General features: G+C 57.3%; 7 protein-coding genes across 7 annotated transcripts; 3 read left to right on the top strand and 4 right to left on the bottom strand.

Annotated features, from left to right (window-relative positions):
* Positions 1–1,032: 1,032 nt before the first annotated feature.
* On the top strand, positions 1,033–1,896 carry KRP23_381 (Protein NLP7; the record flags this gene model as incomplete). The annotated part of the gene is made up of 1 exon (XM_067888491.1): positions 1,033–1,896. The coding sequence occupies one exon, from the start codon at positions 1,033–1,035 to the stop codon at positions 1,894–1,896; it is 864 nt and encodes a 287-aa protein (XP_067750938.1).
* Positions 1,897–2,504: 608 nt separating this feature from the next.
* Positions 2,505–3,812, top strand: KRP23_380 (putative magnesium transporter NIPA8; the record flags this gene model as incomplete). Its single annotated transcript, XM_067888479.1, has 1 exon — positions 2,505–3,812. One exon carries the CDS (start codon positions 2,505–2,507, stop codon positions 3,810–3,812), a length of 1,308 nt encoding a protein of 435 aa, XP_067750937.1.
* Positions 3,813–4,631: 819 nt separating this feature from the next.
* On the bottom strand, positions 4,632–5,657 carry KRP23_379 (Phosphoribosylaminoimidazole-succinocarboxamide synthase; the record flags this gene model as incomplete). Its single annotated transcript, XM_067888467.1, has 1 exon — positions 4,632–5,657. One exon carries the CDS (start codon positions 5,655–5,657, stop codon positions 4,632–4,634), a length of 1,026 nt encoding a protein of 341 aa, XP_067750936.1.
* Positions 5,658–6,314: 657 nt separating this feature from the next.
* KRP23_378 (uncharacterized protein) lies at positions 6,315–6,881 on the bottom strand (the record flags this gene model as incomplete). The annotated part of the gene is made up of 1 exon (XM_067888456.1): positions 6,315–6,881. One exon carries the CDS (start codon positions 6,879–6,881, stop codon positions 6,315–6,317), a length of 567 nt encoding a protein of 188 aa, XP_067750935.1.
* Positions 6,882–8,306: 1,425 nt separating this feature from the next.
* On the top strand, positions 8,307–9,678 carry KRP23_377 (Mitochondrial carnitine/acylcarnitine carrier protein; the record flags this gene model as incomplete). The annotated part of the gene is made up of 6 exons (XM_067888444.1): positions 8,307–8,334; positions 8,437–8,478; positions 8,560–8,699; positions 8,779–8,877; positions 8,971–9,239; positions 9,324–9,678. 6 exons carry the CDS (start codon positions 8,307–8,309, stop codon positions 9,676–9,678), a joined length of 933 nt encoding a protein of 310 aa, XP_067750934.1.
* A 136-nt stretch (positions 9,679–9,814) lies between these two features.
* KRP23_376 (uncharacterized protein) lies at positions 9,815–10,505 on the bottom strand (the record flags this gene model as incomplete). The annotated part of the gene is made up of 4 exons (XM_067888432.1): positions 9,815–9,914; positions 10,014–10,141; positions 10,263–10,355; positions 10,446–10,505. The coding sequence occupies 4 exons, from the start codon at positions 10,503–10,505 to the stop codon at positions 9,815–9,817; spliced, it is 381 nt and encodes a 126-aa protein (XP_067750933.1).
* A 348-nt stretch (positions 10,506–10,853) lies between these two features.
* KRP23_375 (60S ribosomal protein L19-2) lies at positions 10,854–11,488 on the bottom strand (the record flags this gene model as incomplete). The annotated part of the gene is made up of 2 exons (XM_067888420.1): positions 10,854–11,385; positions 11,463–11,488. The coding sequence occupies 2 exons, from the start codon at positions 11,486–11,488 to the stop codon at positions 10,854–10,856; spliced, it is 558 nt and encodes a 185-aa protein (XP_067750932.1).
* Positions 11,489–22,332: the final 10,844 nt, after the last annotated feature.

The raw sequence follows: 22,332 nt of genomic DNA, 5'->3' as shown, positions 1-22,332 counted from the left end.
CATCTCGACCTTCTGTGTCGACCCTCTTTACGGTGCTTGCTCGCGAGCGCTGCAGTGAGGTTGCTTCGGACTGCGCCGCACTTGATTTGGTCAGCGCGTCTTCGTAACAACAGCAATAATGAACACACACGCAATGCCTTGCCCAGTTGAGTTGACGTTTTCTTCTTCATCTCCTACGTGTGTGACGTTCGCCACCGTCTTGTCTTGCACTCGCCAGGACCACCTTCTTCGAAATGTACCAGCATTAAATAAATGTTGCTTGCCTTTTTTGCGGAGACCGTCGTACAGTATCCTGCATTGAAGTTGCCCCGATTGACGAAATGCATTCAGCTGACACGCAAGACTCGGCCGCACACCATTCGCCAAAACTCGTTTTGGCCAATCGGGAGAGCTCCTGCCGATGTGGCGTCAATCCAGCTCAGCTTTGTCTCAGACCGACCAAGCATCGGAGCCCGACGCCGGGCAATGGCGCCCCCCTCTCGGTCTGTCGACTAGATGAATGGACAGGCCATGGCAAATAGAGGTTGACAATAGGGGGGGGGGGGCATGTAACAGCATGACTAACACATGCGCCGCCACCACCTGAGAGCCATCGCTGGCGTGTGTTTCAGGAATCGCGCACGCAGCTGCGGCAAAGATCTCTCCGCGTGTCCGAAGAGGCGCGATGTCGCACGAAGGTCGCGCCAAGGACCGCGAAGGGATGCGGAGGGATGGGGTGCAGCGCCACGATCCCTTCACCCCTTGACAATTGAGTTTCACAGGTAGTGTAACCTTCATTTTGTATGCGTCTGATACGCGAGGAGAGCAAAGCGCGTCCGACATGCGGCCTCGCAGGTTTTTGAAGTTTAGCGTCTGTTCCCACTTACATAGTGAAACCCAGTCAAACTGGAAAAATGGAAGCTATGCACACGCGCCACTCGATTCCCGCCCACCTGGTCGCCACAATGGACATCGCCAACGCTCATTACGCTATCTGCCGCGTCTAGCGCATCTGACCCCCAGTGAAAAGCTACTCCTTGCACTGCTGTCACAATGGCCGCTATGATTCCCACGTCACTCAGTGTCGACGACATGCTCATGGGCGAGATCCTCATGTCGCTCAAGCGGGACGATCCCGTCAAGCTCGAGCGACAGCAGCAGCCACCCAGCTACCGCGACAAGATGGCTGGCCTGTCCGTAGAGGTGTCTCTGCCCTCGCCGCCCTCGGGCGCCACGAGTCCCGCTGACGTCTTCAATTTCGACGCCTTTAACTCCGTGAGCCCCATGGCCTACAAGCTGCAGCTGCACCCAAGTGCGGCCGTTGCAGTCACGCCGCGAGGCAGCAACAAACGCTACGGGCCGGTGGTGCAGCTCGAGGATCTGCGTGCGTGTTTCAACATGCCCATTGCCGCCGTCGCGCGCAAGTTCGGCATCTGTGCCACGCTGCTCAAGAAGATCTGCCGGCGTCACGGCATCCAACGCTGGCCGCACCGCCAGATCCGCAGCTTGCAGAAGAGCATCGACATGTTGCGTGAGTCGCTGGGCGTGGCCAAGGGCACCAACAAGGAGTACATCGCCAAGAAGATCGCGGCCTTCGAGTACACGCTCGAGTGCATCATGCAGGACCCCAACACCGCGGCCAAGGGTATCTCGGCCGGGCGCTTGGCTTCGCCCGCCACGGAAGAGATGGTCAAGCGCGGCAACCGCGCCAAGAGCCGCAAGAAAGTGGCAACGGCGACACGCAGCGCCTTGTCCGACGATGAAGAGGGCCCGAGTGGGACTGGTGCGCCGCCGATGGCCACCGAGCCCGTGCAGCAGGATTGGACGGCCGACAGCGGCGCGCCTGGGCCCTCCGCCCAGCGTCTCAACACGCGTCGAGCCAGCTTGCCAATGTCGCTGCAGTCCATTCTGTGTTAAACAGGGACGGCGCCTGGAGTAAAGTGCAGTAGTAGTTGAAGTCGTAGTGTAGTGTTTAGTTGGAGAGAGCTGCCCGCCATGCAAGGTAGTGTCAATGCGAGCGCACCCATGCTCGTATCGGCCAAACGATAGTTAGCAGTCAGCAAAGTGAGATAAATAAGCAGCAGAAATCCAAGCAGTTCGGGAAGATCTAGAACATTAGTGGCGTCTTGACACGCAATCCAAAAGCGCAATTGCTGACTTGAGCCTCGACCCGGTGAACTTCACCGTGACGATGTTTCTTGGTTTCTTAGCGTTTCCTGCTCGGAAATTTGTCGCTGCAGGCGTCGCTTCGCACAGCTTAAGCGCCACAGTGCTTCTCGTCGCCAGTCGGTGCACTCTGCAATGACAGCGTCCTTGTCCTGCAGTCAGTTGGGTGGCTACATCCACTTCAACTTGAAGCATACAAACGACAAGTGTTTACTATGTTCAGATCAGCGCTATTGTCGGATGAAATGCATCGCTATAAATATGGATATGGGGCCAGGACAAACGCAGGAGCACAACAACAGTGGCTGGGCGTGTAAGCAGCGTATCGCCTCGTGCACGAAGTGCTGTTAAACGAAGCCATGGGTTGCGGCAAGCACGAAAACAAGGCCAGCAATCTGTGGTATGTGGGCGTGATTCTCAGCATCGTGGGCTCCGTCTGCACCAACATGGGCGTGAACCTGCAGAAGTTCTCCTTCATGCGCGAAGCCAAGGCTCGCACCGTCAGCTCTAAACGCGGCTACTTTCGCCAGCCGCTGTGGGTGATCGGGTTGCTGCTCGTGGTGGGCGGCAGCGCCCTGGACTTCGTTGCGCTTGGTTTCCTGCCGCAGTCGCTGGCCACGCCCGTTGGGGGTTCGACCATGGTGGCCAATGTTGTTTTCGCGTCGCTATTTCTCAAGGAGAAGTTTACAAGATCCGACGCCATCGGTACCGCACTCGTGCTGTTGGGCATCATCGTGGTCGCCACCTTTGCCGAGAAGGAGAGTGCATGCTATACGGTGCACGAGCTTGTTGCGCTATATCGCGAGCCCCTCTTTGTCGTGTACGCGACTCTTATGGGGGTCTCGTGTATTTTACTGTACTTGCTGACCCGAAGGATGGAGCGCCTGCTCAACGAGAAAGGAAGGAGCTCGCCGGAGTACAAGCGCTACGCCAAGCTGCATTCAGTGAGCTATCCTGCGTTATCGGGTATCTACGGCGCACAGTCCGTGCTGTTCGCCAAGTCTATGGCTGAACTCATGAAGACAACAATTGAGGGCGACAACCAGTTTGACATGTTCGAAGCCTATGCCATCACATTGAGCATGCTAGCCTGCGTCTTCATGCAAATTCACTGGCTTGCTCACGGCCTGCAAAAATTTGACGCCGTGTTCGTGGTGCCCGTGTTCCAGTGTTTCTTCATTTCGGTGTCGATCTTCGGCGGTGGTGTCTACTTTAAAGAGTTTGCGCACATGAAGCCGCTTGCGCTCGGTATGTTCTCGCTGGGTGCAATGATCACAATCAGCGGGGTGGTCAAACTGGCTCATCGTGATATGCACAAGCTCAGCCCGTTAAGGCGACTGCGGGCTGCAGCTAGCATGCTGCTCTTTATTCGCCGCTGCCAGCAGGCTCGCAACATCAAGGCTCGATGGGAAGCGAGTCCGACCCTGAGCGAAACAGCCACTTTTTTCCAAGACCATGGCGTGCCGGTGATGCACGCAAAGAAGCAACCAGAGCCAAGCACATACCCGCCATCATCAAAAATACTGGGGCAGCGCTCGAAGGCGTCCGTACTGCCTGTTGGCCCTGCGGGGACAATAGTAGCAGCAACCGTAGCCCCTCCGCTGTCGATCTTTGAAATGCCATCTTTCGCAGGCAGGAAAGAAAGTCGAGACCTCTCAGGGAACTAATGCATCAACGCGATTGATGATACTCAGTACATGTGTGCGTATGTATTTGAGCTTACAATCGACTCTTGTCTTGAAAAAATACGTTAGCAAGGATTTCTAACGTTCTCGCTGTTGCAGTCAACATTGTAGTGTCGGTTCCACATGCAGCTGAGTACTACAAGATGCATGAGCCATGCAATATTCTCTGCAACACGTTGGCGGAACCCATGGACAAACGATAACTTACTGTCATTACCTGGCGCACGCAGTGGTTAGCACCCAAATGCTGCAAACTGACGCTAACATACATGCAGAATTTGGATTCGTTCACCGATCGTGAGGTCGGGAGTCCTGCAGAGATTGATGGTAGGGACAACAGTTTGGATATTACATGCAATTGAGAATATGTATGGACACCATGGCGCATGACTTGCAATAGCATAAGACGAATATATTGCATGGAATGCCTTTACAATCCGCAAGTTGAAGAAATTTGTAACGGTTTTCAGCAGCTTCCGCGTGCCAAAGACGATTTGCAGCGGGTTTCCGTTGCAGTGTGGCAAAAATCATTTTCATTTTTTGTTTTTTGGGGAGGCCTTGAAGCATCGACACCCATGTTGAACAGTGCTGGCATTTGGATACGCGCTTCGCTCCCATGACTCAAGCTGCGCATACCTATGAATCACTACATGTACCAGAAAGAGCTCCCGGTATACTAGCAAACAGTGTTGTTGTACATGTATAATATTCCCAGCTTAGGTCGTAGACGGATCTATTATAGTTTCCATCTCTAGCCTTGCTACGCCGACAATATCATATGGATAGGTGCAGGCACCAACTCTAGTTAGAGAGCAGCGCCTTGCGCACGCCCTCGACCAGCTCGTCCTCGGGCTTGCTGTCCACCGCCGGGAACTCGAAGGGCGAGCCCGTGATGAGCTCGTACAGCAGAATGTAGCGGCGAGACAGCTCGCTTACGAGCTCCTTGGGCGCCTCTGGGAGCACCGCGTCCTTGTACGGGTCGCAGTGCTCCTTGAACCAGAGACGCAGGAACTCCTTGTCAATGTTCTCGGGCGACGTGCCGGCGGCCATACGCTCGTCGTACGAGTCGGCCAGCCAGTAGCGGCTCGAGTCGGGTGTGTGGATCTCGTCAATGAGCGTGATGTCGCCCGTGGCCTGGTCCACACCAAACTCGTACTTGGTGTCCACCAGGATGAGGCCGCGCTTGGCCGCCTGTTCCTGGCCAAACGCAAAGAGCTCAAGCGTCTTCTTCTCGCAGAAGTCCCACTGCTCCTGGGTCATGCGTCCACTGCGGACGATTTCCAGGCCGGAGATAAGCTCGTCGTGCTCGTCCTTGGTGGTGGGCGTCACGAGGTTCGCGGGCAGCTTCTGGTGCTGCACGTAGCCGTCCGCCAGCTTGTGGCCACAAAAATCGCGGCTGCCCTTGTTGTAGTTGGTCCACATGCTCGTGCTCGTGGAGCCAGTGATGTAGCCGCGCACCACAAACTCCACGGGGAAGACGCTGCACTTGCTGCAGAGCATCGCGGACGGGTGCGGCACCCCCAGCAAGTGGTTGCGCACAATGTGCTGCGTCTGCTGGAACCACCAGACGCTCGTGAGCGTCAGCACGCGGCTCTTGAAGGGCACTGAGGCCAGCGCGCGGTCGAAGGCTGACTGCCGGTCCGTCGACACGAGCAGCACGCGGTCCTCGAACACGTACACGTCGCGCACCTTGCCCGTGATCTGGCGGAAACTCGGCAGCTCTTCGCTGAGCACGGCCAGCGACGTGGCCGTCAGGGTCTGCCCGTTCTCGATCTTGGGCAGGTACGTCTGCGTGCGCTTCTCGGCTTCAGCGACGGCGGCGTTCATGGTGGAGGACGGACGGCGGAGCGGTTCTGAAGTTTGGCTGGTCAGCGAACACGCATTATGTTTGTGTGGTGTGGCGTAACATAATATGGTGCTTCATGCCACACCACGAACCGCCACCAAAATTGCAATCAATCGGCGAACAACACCGTGAAAAAAGTTCGAGTGCTGGCTATTCTTGCCAGAATTTCTTGGCGGCTTTTCCTCCACTGTTCTGGTGCTACTCTTGCTTCTCACGGCCGGCGTTTCCTCTACGATTGAGCTGGTTGCTTCGTGTGTAGCCAGCTCCGTGAGGTGGTGAGAACCTGTCACCGCTTCGAGGTCTAGGGCATATGGCCGCTGCGTGAGTCGCGCCACGCCACGCGAGTGTAGTGCGTGGGCGCTGGCTGCCCTGGGATGCCTGGACAATGTCGCGACATTGCCACCAGCTGCAAGGGGGTTCGCCAGCAGATTTCTCTGTGGAGAAACGAACGCGGGCGTATGGTATGTTTCTCTGTATTAGTACGATAGTTATTTGCACAAGACTATGTGTGGCTCGAATAGATAGCTCAAAATGCTCGAGGCTGGGAGAGGAGGCGGGCAGGAGCTTCCTCGCGACGGGTGTGTCGCGACTGCATTCGGCCGGACGACCAGCTGCTGGTGCTCGACGATGTGAAGTTATTAGTCCGATGACGCCTCAACGACGCACTCGAGCTGCACGGCGAGTTCGCGCTCGTGTGCTGCGCGCTGGAAGGCTCCGACGATGGCAAAGTAGCTCAGCTGTGTTCGTCTGCGAGGCTTCTGCGCCCGTTCACGATCGCGGCGACGGCGCTTTTCTAGCTCGAACTTGATGCGGTTGCTGACGGCCAGCAGCGCGTTCGTGGGTGCTGCTGGCGCCTTGACACGCTGATGCTCTTCAGCGTCCGTTTCGATCTCCTCGTCGACAAAATCGAACCGGCCGCGCTTAGTAAAACCGCGACCGTGGGCTGGCGACACGGCGGGGGTGGGCGGCGCGAAGCTCTCGAAGTCGCGCTTGAGCGACACCTTGAGCGCAGTCAGCGCTGCTGACAGGTTGACGCCGTCGGCTGACGAGGCATTCACGGATGAAGGTGACCCCAGCGGCGTAGCCATGGGCGAGCGCATCCCGCAAACCGACACGCGTGGCGCGATTGGCGACGCGGCATTGAAGAGGCTCTTGCGCTTCTTGGAACTTTGGGTGATCGGCATGGTGTCCACCTGAACTTCCATAACGTGGGCCAGGCGGTGGAGTGTGTGAGTGGCTTGACTCAGATAGCCCTGGCGCTGCTTGGTACGATGCACGGGTACAAACAGGACAGCGTAGTGAGCGCTGCTGCAAGAGGGGCAAGACGATGGAGAGAGGCAAGTGGGGGGGGGGGGCAAGTGTACTGCCAGGCGTCTTAAGCTTCGACGTGGCGTCTAGGCTCAGGCTGCGGCTCTTCCTCCTCTTCTTCTTAGCTGAAGGTCTGCCAGGTAAGCACTTGCGTCCAAGACCGCAAATTCAGCAATGATCGAGCCATCGGCAGAAGAGAAGTGAGAGCAGCGCAGAGAACGCTCGAAACGCCAGGCGCGCGGAAAAAGGCCTCTTTCCACATTCCAAAACAGGGTGAGCGCCGTGGTCATCATACATTTTTCAAGTCAACCGCAACGGTATGCGACGGTATCGAAGTCGGTATGTTTCACTTTTTGACAAAACGCGACGCGGGTCAAAGCCTGCGCGAGCAGATTGGACGAAAAGTGCGCGGCCGACGACCATTTTGGCCAGTGTGGAGCGCCACCGACGACTCATTTCGGCGAATCGAGCGGCTCGAGGACGAGCCGCCGGCTGGTTGGTGGTGGCCGTGTAAGATTGCATGCGCTCTGTTCACCGGCCCCGCGCCAGTCAAGTTTCCAGCCGGCTGTGCTCGGGCGCGTGTAGCATTCAGCTAAACGAGCTCGTGGTGGCCGGCATTGGCTGCTACTCCTCGAAACGCTCTGGCTGGCCAGCAGCGACCTGGGACGCTGCGAGACGTGGTCGAGTGGTTACCGGTTCAATACACACAGCTCGATTTGAACAGTACCCCCCTCCTGATGCAGGTTGAACTGGCCGCTGGTGTCCGTTTGTTCCGACAACGGGTTGAACCACACGGCAACGCCTGCAACTTGCACCTCGCGGGGTTTGGCATACCACAGCAAGGTTTTGATTCCAAAGACGCCAATTGCTAATTGCTAATATACTTGCGCGTCACGCGCGACCAGCAAGGGCTTGGCGCTCGTCCAATACAGAGTATTGGACGGAAGTTGTGCTGTTTGCCGTGCTTGCCATGATGCCTGCGTCACCAGGCAAGCTTTCCTCTGCCTTTCGGTGGCAGCAACAGTGTCGTTTGTACTTGTCCGGTGGTTTCAGATCGATGAGCACTCGTGAAACGCAATATCCAATCAAACTGAAATATCCTCCGAGTCACGATCATTTAACGTAACATACAAAAAGCAAGTGTGGGCCTGCTAAAACTGATCGGATCTTGCATTTTCGGCGGAGCCATGCTGGCAACTTGAAGCAAACTTCAGGTCACGTAAACGGCGAGTCCCCCCGCCCATTCGAACGTGAAACACTCCTCGATCCGCGCCAAGAGCCCCGGACCTCCGACACCGTCTTATTCCCCAGCAGCAACCAACATGAGCGACGAAGCTGCGACCAACAAGCGTACGTCCACTCTTCCTCTGCTGCTGTGTTTAGCTATTGCCACTCACTACAAAGGGTCGCGATATGACTGACGCCTCTGCTCTTGCCTTCCTCCACCTGCAGCGACGTCGGGCGTGGTGTCCTTCATTACCGGCGGCTTCGGCGGTACGTTGTCTACGTCGCTTCGGTATTGAATGGTCATGACAACTAACTGCGGCCATCCAAACATTTTGCGCATCAATGCAGGCGTGTGTCTCGTGGCCACGGGCCACCCCCTGGATCTCATCAAGGTCAACATGCAGACGCAGGCGAAGCCGCTGCCCGGCCAGCAGCCCATGTACGCCAACGCCGTCGACTGCGCCCGCAAGATGGTCGCCAAGGACGGGGTACGAGCTGTAAAGCTGCTTCCTATTGCGGACCTATTCCAATAGGATGCTAACCTGCTACTTGCTCTTCTTTTTGCAGTTCCGCGGCCTGTATCGCGGCATGTCGGCGCCACTGGTGGGCGTCACCCCCATCTTTGCCACCTGTTTCTGGGGCTACGACATGGGCAAGCTCATCGCGGTAAGCACGCACTTCCAGTGATGCCAATGGAGCTCCACAACCTGTTTGCGATGTCTTAATCGTGCATATTCCATTGTTGCAATCCGCCCACAGATCAAGACGTCGGGCCAATCACCCACGACGCCGCTGTCCATGGGACAGATCATGTTTGCCGGTGGTTTCTCGGCCATCCCGGCCACTGTGGTCATGGCTCCTGGTGAGCGCATCAAGTGCTTGCTGCAGATCCAGGCTCAAGCCGTGGAGCGTGGTGAGCCGAAACTGTACGACGGCATGATTGACTGTGCCAAGAAGTTGTACCGTACGGGTGGCCTGTCGAGTATCTTCCGTGGCTGGGAAGCTACTTTGCTGCGTGATGTCCCAGGGTAAGCGCTCTGAAGTTATTTTTCACTGCAGTAGAGTGTTGTTTATGGGAGACTAACTGCGGCGATGCATTGCTTATCATGCAGCTCTGTGGGATACTTTGGCGGTTTTGAGGCAATTAAGCGCGGTCTCACGCCCAAGGGCAAGGACCCGTCGGACTTGAACGCCTTCCGCGTGTTCGTGGCTGGCGGTTTTGCGGGTATCATCAACTGGGTCATCGCCATCCCGCCCGATGTCATTAAGTCACGCATCCAAACCGCGCCGGAGGGCACGTACCGCGGTATTGTGCACTGCTTCCAGGTACTCATGAAGGAAGAGGGCCCTGGTGCTCTCTTCAACGGCGTGGGTCCTGCCATGGCCCGCGCATTTCCAGCCAACGCTGCATGCTTCCTCGGTGTCGAGTTCTCCAAGAAATTCCTGGGCTACTTCGGATTCTACTAGCCAAAGTGAGTTGAGCGTTTGATAAATACAGGACGCGATCTCTCCTGCAAATGTTTCATTAGTGTGATCCTGTTTGGGAGGACTAGGAAGGGCCTGCATATATTACTGCTTGGAGAAGGTGGGAAGCTCCTCTCGCTCACTTCAAGAGACTCTTGCGAGAGAAGGCGTCGTTGATCTCTGCTCGCGGCTCGTCCGTTCCGCGATACAAAGTGTTGTTGTACAGCTCCACCACATCTCTGCATATGAACAGCGCAACACATAACAATAAGGGCGTCAATTAACGGTTGCTCGAGCATGCACCCCAGCAGCAAGCCGTTTTCCCAGTCGTAACGTACGAGATGCGCTTGAGCTCCGCCTTCGCATCCGCTATAGCCGTTTCCTGCTCTTCCAGTGACGTGTCGGTGCCGGGCAATGAGCGCAGCAGCTCCAGCGCCTCCGTGTACTTTTGCTTCACTGATACAGCCTGCCGTCGGCAATCGAAGTGGCCCACACGCGCATGTTAGCATCAGCGTAGGAGGCGGGGAAGAACAGACCTCATAAGCTACACAAAGAGAGAGCCCCCTATGCATCAGTTATTGCCTTACCGACGCAGAGATGTCTCCGATCCGCATGGTCTCTTGGGTGGAGCTGGCCACGTCCTTGAGCACGTCAATGAGGTTCGGCAGCACGTCGAACGCCTGCAGGCACGGAGAGAACGGTTAGGCACGTTGGTTAGATCAGTGTGAACAGATAGAACAGCTCTTTCTGGGTGTATAAGGCGACGATACCTCGTGCAGCTTGGCCTTGGAGATGGAAGCGTCGGTGTCCATGCTCGAAGTTAAGTCCATGCGACAAAAAAAGAGGTGACTGACCTCTGGATATCTCTCCTGTGGCTGTTATTACGAGGTCCCTAGCCTTATTTGTTTGTCGCCACGACGATTATTATCACAGCAGATTGGATTGTCAATGCGTAGGAGTCGCACCAAAGCATTCCTTCTGACAACCCGACAGCACTACTGGAAACCGAGACACCTTTTGCAAGCAGGACAGCAGACTGACAAACACAACAGCCAATATAGGTAGCAACAACAAGTTTGGTGGGACAAAAGATGCGTGCATCTTCAGGAAGAATTTTATTCCTTCGGGTGACGTGACAGAGTGGTCACTGTCTCGAGCGAGTCAAGAGAGGAGAACATTTACTCCTTCTTGGTGGCGGGAGCAGCGGCCTTCTTGGCCTTGCGGTCGCGGGCCGACTTGGCCTTCTCCTTGCGCGCCTCCGACTGCTCCTTGAGCGTCTTCTCGCGGTGGCGCTCGGCCTTCATCTTGTGGATGGTCTCCATGAGCACACGCTTGTTCTTGAACTGGTTACCCTTGCTGCGCATGTACAGCTCGTGGTAGATGTGCTTGTCGATCTTCTTGGCCTCGCGATACTTGCGAAGGAGACGACGGAGCACACGGATACGACGCATCCAGATCACCTTGAAGGGCAGACGCGCGTTGGCCGTACCGCGACGCTTACCGATGCCCGTGTGGCGGCCCTTGCGCTTGGCCTCGTTGCGCTTGGTGAAGCGAGCGCGCGAGTGGATCACCTGCGGCTTCTTGATGACAAAGCCATCCTTCACAAGCTTGCGGATGTTCTGACGCGAGTTGGCCAGCGCAATCTCGTTCGACTCGTTCGGGTCGAGCCAGATTTTGCGCTTGCCGCACTTGAGCACGGACGCGGCCAGACTGTGAGGAGCAAAAGGACACGCCAAGTCAGCACCTCGCAACCTGTATAACCTGTGTGGAGCCTGCTGTACACGCACCGCTTCTGAAGCTTCAAGGACACCATATTCTTTCTTCCGATTTGTCCCAAAGAATAAATGGCCGTCGGAAGCGCTGGCGGAAGCGCAGGCTCATACAAACGCCGAGACCGCCATACAATTTCCAAGTAAAGGGGGCGAAACCAAATGACTGGCGCTGCCCGACTCCCGACTAAGTATGATTAGGACCGGTTCGCGGTTCGGCGAACCGTCCTATAAAGAGACTCTAGGATCAATCCTAGATTTGTAGGTTGAAGCCGAAGGATGCTCGACCCCACCAAAACGCTGGTTTTCCCGAGCCAATCGCTATAGTGGCAGGTTTTAAGGTGACAGCAACAGAGATGAAGGAGCGACGCAGACAACCAACATTCTGTGTGTGCTGCTGCTAAGCAAGAGGCAGAGGTGACCAAGTGACAGCTAACAGAGTTCGTGTTTCAAAAAAGCAAAAGCTAAACGCTACTCAGCAGCTCGCCGACACAGGCGAGTTCATACGTGGCGGGCGGCGGGATTATTGCAGTCAACAACCAACAACTCCGTCGACGCAACCGCGGCCGCGCCGGACTGGGCCATTTACCAGCCCCAGCCTGGGCGGCCCCAACCATGGCCCCAGCCCCATGGGTGGCCCCAGCCCCAGCCATGGCCCCAGCCCCAGCCATGGCCCCAGCCCCAAGGACGGCCCCAGCCCCATTCCTTATTGTCTCCAGCTTCGTTGGGCGCGTCTGCAGCGTTGCCCTCGACAGCTCCAGCGGGGGCAGTGTCAGCCAGAGCTCGTAGGGCAGGCGGCTCGGCAGCGACGAGGTTCGTTGTTGCGAGGACCGCAGCGACGGCGAGAGCGGTCAACTTCATGGTCTTCGCGGTGCTTGGTGGCTTGATCCCGAGTACGTTCTTGAAGGCAAGTTGCGTTGTGAACGTGAGTTTTTCGGTCGTCAAAGTCTGTCTGGCAATGCCACGGGTTTCGGGGATATTACGCTGGGAAGCTGCGCATTGACTGCCATCAAGTCAAGCTCGTTGCTTCATGCAAAGCCGCAGCAGTGTTCGTGCCTGGGAAGAGGCATCCTGTTACGCCGAAGAATGGCGTCAACTCGGTGATTTGTGGCTCTAAACGTTGTAAATTCAACGACAGGCTACGGCAACAATATATTGCGCCCAACGGTATTCACAACTCCGAGTACCCGTCGGGCGATCAGCCTAAAGCGAAAGACAGAAGCCAAGGTGACGCAAGATCGACTACACTAGGGCAAATCCGACTCGACTGGAAGATAAGGCTACACAAAACAAGGACTTGAGCAACTAGACAGCTTGACTGTCCGAGCAAATATCAACAGCTTCAGAGTGGCGAGCTCGGACACGTGCAAGGCTCTATGGAGTAGTCGATGGTCACCAACAGACGCCCAGCTTCCCCAATGACGTCCCAGCTCCCAATCAGGTAACTTACTGCTTCTATTTGTTATTTTCCTTCGTGTGATCATGTTTTTCACAGTTTCTACGTGTGGTCTGCTTTATTTCGTAGCTTATCCGAAAGGTTTTTACCGCCACACACGCAGAAAGAGCCTCGTCAAACTCGCAAGATGCTGAAAACACTAGTTCAAGTCCGGCCGCTGCAACTGCAGCATCCAAGCAGCTCAAGATTTGATACCAGATGTATCACCAGCTACCAAGCCAAAGCTCGACCTCTCTAGCCGAACATTGGAAGGCAAGCAGTACAACTTCCCCATGTACGGAGACTTCGAGCCCCTTTCACCGCAGCACTGCTGAACATGACGCCATCAATTCCTACCAATGATAGTGATTCCGAGAGAAGAAATCACAGATGCCCAGCGAGAAGGCCGATCCACTAGATGAAGTTGCTAGTGCGTACTTAAGACAAACTAAGCTTTGATTTTAAAACTGCAATGGTGCTACAGGTGATGATTTCGAATTAAATGCAGAAAGCGTGGTGATAGGCCTGGTTGATTTGCCACCACGTTTCCTGGCACACAAAATTCGCTAAATGTGCACGCTGTGTCATTAATACTGAATCCTTGTAATGGTCCTTGTAATGGAGGTGTTCTCTATCTTCTGCGAAGCAGCACGTATAGACGTAGGCTGCTATATCGTTGGGGGTGGGCTGAACAACATATGCTCCTATATGAGCCTTCAAATCTCTTCGTGGCGGCGGCGCGTCGATCGGCTTTCAGTCTCCTATTCAACGGCATTCTGGACACGCAAGTATACAACGAGCACTCGTGCCCGAAGAATACAACTTTGTATTTCATTTCTCGAAGTAGGTGAAGGTGCATAATAAATACCCGTAACCAATTGCGTTCCGAAGCCTCCACTAGGTTTGATGACAGCCACCCGAATACTCCGACGTTTACAGGCGGGCACCACTGCAGAAAATGCCCGCAGTCTCGAACGCCTTTGCCTCTCTTCAGGTCACGGGTAGAGAGCAAGCTGTCGTACTTCACTGTATCGACTACTTGAAGCGGCTCGCTGCCCAGCGAGTGAGCTTACACTAATAGCCAATACAGCACATGGGCTACGGCTGGACACACCGCATTATGAATTTGTTCACAACGACTTCTGACACAAAAATCGTCAATTGGCACATCAATATCTGATCACCACGGATTCTGTCATTTGCCCGCTTTTAAAAAAAATCCAATAATTTTGCAATAAGCTAGTGCGGGATGGCGATTAACGAGCTGCAATGAGGTTGTCTGTGTGTGGTTGTGGAAGAACTGCGGTGTTCACAGCTTGGCGATGGAGCAGACGCGGGAGACGATCACGCCGCGGGGTGGAACCGTCGGCGCCTCGATTGGAGCTGCTGCAGTGTTATTGAGACAATGGAAGATTTCGGACAATAAGCTATTGGAACAAGGGCGCAGCGCTGTCCCCGGGGGGTTCTTCATGGGGACACTCAACATGCGGTCGCGTGAATGATGATCAACATGGTTTAAGTTTCGATGCATTCAAGTTTGGAGGAGGTCATCGGTCGCCATCTTTCGTCGCCGCCGATGGCTGGTTGATAGTGACAACTGCGCGGACAATTCGGGCGAACGGCGTTGGTGTCGCTGTCTGTCCGTCTGTCTGGCTGTGTGCAGGATCACCTGTGTGTGTATGTTTCCCCGCCGCCGCGTCTTCGTGTGGCGCTCATCCGAAAGGGAAGCGTGCGTCTGTATTTGTCAGGACGTGTCGATGGCATTGATGGCGTAGTTGATTGGTCAGCGTGGTTTGAGTTCTGGTGAATATCGCCGCGACCGACGTCTCCGTCCGGCATGCTCGCGTTGGATATGCCGGTGTTGGTCCATCGCGTGCTTCCGACGGTGGTCTTGATAGCAAACGTAGCAAGCGGCGTTCGTGGTGGTGACGACACCATCAAATGGGGAAGGCGTGGCACACGACGATGGCGAACGTCAAGCGATCACCCACACGCAGAAGATGAAAATGCAAGACAAGGCCAACTCCACTAGACAAGGCAAGGCAAATCACAGCAAGACAAGGCAATGCGATGCAGTCCAGGCCTGGCAAGACAAGACACGACAATACACGACACGACACGACACGACACAACACGACTGGGCAAGACATTGCGTGTGTGTTCATTATTGCTGTTGTTACGAAGACGCGCTGACCAAATCAAGTGCGGCGCAGTCCGAAGCAACCTCACTGCAGCGCTCGCGAGCAAGCACCGTAAAGAGGGTCGACACAGAAGGTCGAGATGCTACGCCGCGACTGCGTTGGCGTCTGACGCTTAGTCACGTTAGCAGTAGTAGAGGCCCCCGAACGGCATGCCGAGACCGCAGCCGCCACCGTAGAGACCGGCGCCGAAGCGGGTCCAGTAGTTGAGCGGGTAGGCCCATCCAGGGACGCCGCCGCAGCGGAAGCCGAAGCGGTAGGGTCCGAAGCCGCCCCACCCACCCCAGTTTCCCCATCCACTGAGACCCCAGCCGCCGTATCCGCCACCAACACCCCATCCGAAGCCCTCCTGGTTGTCTCCGTTCGCGTCGTGGTGCTTGGCCTCCATGGCCTCCAAGGCCTCGTTGGCGCCGGCAGGTTGCTCGATGTTCTCGACGGTTCCCGTGAGCTCGACGCCGTCGGGCAAGGCGGCGCTCTGGGCCACTTCGAGCGCCTTGGACGGTGACAGCACAGCCACTGCTGTTGACGGGTTTGTGGCGGCGACTTCAGCTCCGGCCCTCGCGCCGGCAACGTTGGCCGTGACAACGATGGCAGTGATGGCGATGGCGGCGAACTTCATGGTGTGCAGTGTGTTGGCGGGTGGGTGGGTGTTGTTGCTGGTGGTGGTGGTGGTGGTGGTGGAGTTGCGCTGTGGGAGGCAAGTTGCGTTGTGATGACAGGAAGAGCGGGCGGGTCGGCAGGCAGGTGGACCGGACAGGCACTTTCAGCGAGCGTTTAGTGTCTTGGCCCGCGAACTGCGGTCGTCTAGTTCATCGCAAGTTTGGAGGAGGTCATCGGTCGCCATCTTTCGTCGTCGCCGATGGCTGGTTGATAGTGACAACTGCGCGGACAATTCGGGCGAACGGCGTTGGTGTCGCTGTCTGTCCGTCTGTCTGGCTGTGTGCAGGATCACCTGTGTGTGTATGTTTCCCCGCCGCCGCGTCTTCGTGTGGCGCTCATCCGAAAGGGAAGCGTGCGTCTGTATTTGTCAGGACGTGTCGATGGCATTGATGGCGTAGTTGATTGGTCAGCGTGGTTTGAGTTCTGGTGAATATCGCCGCGACCGACGTCTCCGTCCGGCATGCTCGCGTTGGATATGCCGGTGTTGGTCCATTGCGTGCTTCCGACGGTGGTCTTGATAGCAAACGTAGCAAGCGGCGTTCGTGGTGGTGACGACACCATCAAATGGGGAAGGCGTGGCACACGACGATGGCGAACGTCAAGCGATCACCCACACGCAGAAGATGAAAATGCAAGACAAGGCCAACTCCACTAGACAAGGCAGGGCAAATCACAGCAAGACAAGGCAATGCGATGCAGTCCAGGCCTGGCAAGACAAGACACGACAATACACGACACGACACGACACGACACAACACGACTGGGCAAGACATTGCGTGTGTGTTCATTATTGCTGTTGTTACGAAGACGCGCTGACCAAATCAAGTGCGGCGCAGTCCGAAGCAACCTCACTGCAGCGCTCGCGAGCAAGCACCGTAAAGAGGGTCGACACAGAAGGTCGAGATGCTACGCCGCGACTGCGTTGGCGTCTGACGCTTAGTCACGTTAGCAGTAGTAGAGGCCCCCGAACGGCATGCCGAGACCGCAGCCGCCACCGTAGAGACCGGCGCCGAAGCGGGTCCAGTAGTTGAGCGGGTAGGCCCATCCAGGGACGCCGCCGCAGCGGAAGCCGAAGCGGTAGGGTCCGAAGCCGCCCCACCCACCCCAGTTTCCCCATCCACTGAGACCCCAGCCGCCGTATCCGCCACCAACACCCCATCCGAAGCCCTCCTGGTTGTCTCCGTTCGCGTCGTGGTGCTTGGCCTCCATGGCCTCCAAGGCCTCGTTGGCGCCGGCAGGTTGCTCGATGTTCTCGACGGTTCCCGTGAGCTCGACGCCGTCGGGCAAGGCGGCGCTCTGGGCCACTTCGAGCGCCTTGGACGGTGACAGCACAGCCACTGCTGTTGACGGGTTTGTGGCGGCGACTTCAGCTCCGGCCCTCGCGCCGGCAACGTTGGCCGTGACAACGATGGCAGTGATGGCGATGGCGGCGAACTTCATGGTGTGCAGTGTGTTGGCGGGTGGGTGGGTGTTGTTGCTGCTGGTGGTGGTGGTGGTGGTGGAGTTGCGCTGTGGGAGGCAAGTTGCGTTGTGATGACAGGAAGAGCGGGCGGGTCGGCAGGCAGGTGGACCGGACAGGCACTTTCAGCGAGCGTTTAGTGTCTTGGCCCGCGAACTGCGGTCGTCTAGTTCATCGCAAGTTTGGAGGAGGTCATCGGTCGCCATCTTTCGTCGTCGCCGATGGCTGGTTGATAGTGACAACTGCGCGGACAATTCGGGCGAACGGCGTTGGTGTCGCTGTCTGTCCGTCTGTCTGGCTGTGTGCAGGATCACCTGTGTGTGTATGTTTCCCCGCCGCCGCGTCTTCGTGTGGCGCTCATCCGAAAGGGAAGCGTGCGTCTGTATTTGTCAGGACGTGTCGATGGCATTGATGGCGTAGTTGATTGGTCAGCGTGGTTTGAGTTCTGGTGAATATCGCCGCGACCGACGTCTCCGTCCGGCATGCTCGCGTTGGATATGCCGGTGTTGGTCCATTGCGTGCTTCCGACGGTGGTCTTGATAGCAAACGTAGCAAGCGGCGTTCGTGGTGGTGACGACACCATCAAATGGGGAAGGCGTGGCACACGACGATGGCGAACGTCAAGCGATCACCCACACGCAGAAGATGAAAATGCAAGACAAGGCCAACTCCACTAGACAAGGCAGGGCAAATCACAGCAAGACAAGGCAATGCGATGCAGTCCAGGCCTGGCAAGACAAGACACGACAATACACGACACGACACGACACGACACAACACGACTGGGCAAGACATTGCGTGTGTGTTCATTATTGCTGTTGTTACGAAGACGCGCTGACCAAATCAAGTGCGGCGCAGTCCGAAGCAACCTCACTGCAGCGCTCGCGAGCAAGCACCGTAAAGAGGGTCGACACAGAAGGTCGAGATGCTACGCCGCGACTGCGTTGGCGTCTGACGCTTAGTCACGTTAGCAGTAGTAGAGGCCCCCGAACGGCATGCCGAGACCGCAGCCGCCACCGTAGAGACCGGCGCCGAAGCGGGTCCAGTAGTTGAGCGGGTAGGCCCATCCAGGGACGCCGCCGCAGCGGAAGCCGAAGCGGTAGGGTCCGAAGCCGCCCCACCCACCCCAGTTTCCCCATCCACTGAGACCCCAGCCGCCGTATCCGCCACCAACACCCCATCCGAAGCCCTCCTGGTTGTCTCCGTTCGCGTCGTGGTGCTTGGCCTCCATGGCCTCCAAGGCCTCGTTGGCGCCGGCAGGTTGCTCGATGTTCTCGACGGTTCCCGTGAGCTCGACGCCGTCGGGCAAGGCGGCGCTCTGGGCCACTTCGAGCGCCTTGGACGGTGACAGCACAGCCACTGCTGTTGACGGGTTTGTGGCGGCGACTTCAGCTCCGGCCCTCGCGCCGGCAACGTTGGCCGTGACAACGATGGCAGTGATGGCGATGGCGGCGAACTTCATGGTGTGCAGTGTGTTGGCGGGTGGGTGGGTGTTGTTGCTGCTGGTGGTGGTGGTGGTGGTGGAGTTGCGCTGTGGGAGGCAAGTTGCGTTGTGATGACAGGAAGAGCGGGCGGGTCGGCAGGCAGGTGGACCGGACAGGCACTTTCAGCGAGCGTTTAGTGTCTTGGCCCGCGAACTGCGGTCGTCTAGTTCATCGCAAGTTTGGAGGAGGTCATCGGTCGCCATCTTTCGTCGTCGCCGATGGCTGGTTGATAGTGACAACTGCGCGGACAATTCGGGCGAACGGCGTTGGTGTCGCTGTCTGTCCGTCTGTCTGGCTGTGTGCAGGATCACCTGTGTGTGTATGTTTCCCCGCCGCCGCGTCTTCGTGTGGCGCTCATCCGAAAGGGAAGCGTGCGTCTGTATTTGTCAGGACGTGTCGATGGCATTGATGGCGTAGTTGATTGGTCAGCGTGGTTTGAGTTCTGGTGAATATCGCCGCGACCGACGTCTCCGTCCGGCATGCTCGCGTTGGATATGCCGGTGTTGGTCCATTGCGTGCTTCCGACGGTGGTCTTGATAGCAAACGTAGCAAGCGGCGTTCGTGGTGGTGACGACACCATCAAATGGGGAAGGCGTGGCACACGACGATGGCGAACGTCAAGCGATCACCCACACGCAGAAGATGAAAATGCAAGACAAGGCCAACTCCACTAGACAAGGCAAGGCAAATCACAGCAAGACAAGGCAATGCGATGCAGTCCAGGCCTGGCAAGACAAGACACGACAATACACGACACGACACGACACGACACAACACGACTGGGCAAGACATTGCGTGTGTGTTCATTATTGCTGTTGTTACGAAGACGCGCTGACCAAATCAAGTGCGGCGCAGTCCGAAGCAACCTCACTGCAGCGCTCGCGAGCAAGCACCGTAAAGAGGGTCGACACAGAAGGTCGAGATGCTACGCCGCGACTGCGTTGGCGTCTGACGCTTAGTCACGTTAGCAGTAGTAGAGGCCCCCGAACGGCATGCCGAGACCGCAGCCGCCACCGTAGAGACCGGCGCCGAAGCGGGTCCAGTAGTTGAGCGGGTAGGCCCATCCAGGGACGCCGCCGCAGCGGAAGCCGAAGCGGTAGGGTCCGAAGCCGCCCCACCCACCCCAGTTTCCCCATCCACTGAGACCCCAGCCGCCGTATCCGCCACCAACACCCCATCCGAAGCCCTCCTGGTTGTCTCCGTTCGCGTCGTGGTGCTTGGCCTCCATGGCCTCCAAGGCCTCGTTGGCGCCGGCAGGTTGCTCGATGTTCTCGACGGTTCCCGTGAGCTCGACGCCGTCGGGCAAGGCGGCGCTCTGGGCCACTTCGAGCGCCTTGGACGGTGACAGCACAGCCACTGCTGTTGACGGGTTTGTGGCGGCGACTTCAGCTCCGGCCCTCGCGCCGGCAACGTTGGCCGTGACAACGATGGCAGTGATGGCGATGGCGGCGAACTTCATGGTGTGCAGTGTGTTGGCGGGTGGGTGGGTGTTGTTGCTGGTGGTGGTGGTGGTGGTGGTGGTGGAGTTGCGCTGTGGGAGGCAAGTTGCGTTGTGATGACAGGAAGAGCGGGCGGGTCGGCAGGCAGGTGGACCGGACAGGCACTTTCAGCGAGCGTTTAGTGTCTTGGCCCGCGAACTGCGGTCGTCTAGTTCATCGCAAGTTTGGAGGAGGTCATCGGTCGCCATCTTTCGTCGTCGCCGATGGCTGGTTGATAGTGACAACTGCGCGGACAATTCGGGCGAACGGCGTTGGTGTCGCTGTCTGTCCGTCTGTCTGGCTGTGTGCAGGATCACCTGTGTGTGTATGTTTCCCCGCCGCCGCGTCTTCGTGTGGCGCTCATCCGAAAGGGAAGCGTGCGTCTGTATTTGTCAGGACGTGTCGATGGCATTGATGGCGTAGTTGATTGGTCAGCGTGGTTTGAGTTCTGGTGAATATCGCCGCGACCGACGTCTCCGTCCGGCATGCTCGCGTTGGATATGCCGGTGTTGGTCCATCGCGTGCTTCCGACGGTGGTCTTGATAGCAAACGTAGCAAGCGGCGTTCGTGGTGGTGACGACACCATCAAATGGGGAAGGCGTGGCACACGACGATGGCGAACGTCAAGCGATCACCCACACGCAGAAGATGAAAATGCAAGACAAGGCCAACTCCACTAGACAAGGCAGGGCAAATCACAGCAAGACAAGGCAATGCGATGCAGTCCAGGCCTGGCAAGACAAGACACGACAATACACGACACGACACGACACGACACAACACGACTGGGCAAGACATTGCGTGTGTGTTCATTATTGCTGTTGTTACGAAGACGCGCTGACCAAATCAAGTGCGGCGCAGTCCGAAGCAACCTCACTGCAGCGCTCGCGAGCAAGCACCGTAAAGAGGGTCGACACAGAAGGTCGAGATGCTACGCCGCGACTGCGTTGGCGTCTGACGCTTAGTCACGTTAGCAGTAGTAGAGGCCCCCGAACGGCATGCCGAGACCGCAGCCGCCACCGTAGAGACCGGCGCCGAAGCGGGTCCAGTAGTTGAGCGGGTAGGCCCATCCAGGGACGCCGCCGCAGCGGAAGCCGAAGCGGTAGGGTCCGAAGCCGCCCCACCCACCCCAGTTTCCCATCCACTGAGACCCCAGCCGCCGTATCCGCCACCAACACCCCATCCGAAGCCCTCCTGGTTGTCTCCGTTCGCGTCGTGGTGCTTGGCCTCCATGGCCTCCAAGGCCTCGTTGGCGCCGGCAGGTTGCTCGATGTTCTCGACGGTTCCCGTGAGCTCGACGCCGTCGGGCAAGGCGGCGTCTGGGCCACTTCGAGCGCCTTGGACGGTGACAGCACAGCCACTGCTGTGACGGGTTTGTGGCGGCGACTTCAGCTCCGGCCCTCGCGCCGGCAACGTTGGCCGTGACAACGATGGCAGTGATGGCGATGGCGGCGAACTTCATGGTGTGCAGTGTGTGGCGGGTGGGTGGGTTGTTGCTGGTGGTGGTGGTGGTGGTGGTGGAGTTGCGCTGTGGGAGGCAAGTTGCGTTGTGATGACAGAAGAGCGGGCGGGTCGGCAGGCAGGTGGACCGGACAGGCACTTTCAGCGAGCGTTAGTGTCTTGGCCCGCGAACTGCGGTCGTCAGTTCATCGCAAGTTTGGAGGAGGTCATCGGTCGCCATTTCGTCGTCGCCGATGGCTGGTTGATAGTGACAACTGCGCGGACAATTCGGGCGAACGGCGTTGGTGTCGCTGTCTGTCCGTCTGTCTGGCTGTGTGCAGGATCACCTGTGTGTGTATGTTTCCCCGCCGCCGCTTCGTGTGGCGCTCATCCGAAAGGGAAGCGTGCGTCTGTATTTGTCAGGACGTGTCGATGGCATTGATGGCGTAGTTGATTGGTCAGCGGGTTTGAGTTCTGGTGAATATCGCCGCGACCGACGTCTCCGTCCGGCATGCTCGCGTTGGTATGCCGGTGTTGGTCCATTGCGTGCTTCCGACGGTGGTCTTGATAGCAAACGTAGCAAGCGGCGTTCGTGGTGGTGACGACACCATCAAATGGGGAAGGCGTGGCACACGACGATGGCGAACGTCAAGCGATCACCACACGCAGAAGATGAAAATGCAAGACAAGGCCAACTCCACTAGACAAGGCAGGGCAAATCACAGCAAGACAAG

The sequence above is a fragment of the Phytophthora ramorum genome (assembly GCF_020800215.1).
Source record: "Phytophthora ramorum isolate Pr-102 chromosome Unknown Phyram_PR-102_s0001, whole genome shotgun sequence".
Lineage (NCBI taxonomy): Eukaryota > Oomycota > Peronosporomycetes > Peronosporales > Peronosporaceae > Phytophthora > Phytophthora ramorum.
Note: the sequence above shows the minus strand (reverse complement) of the source record. Positions and strands in the feature narration are given on the sequence as shown.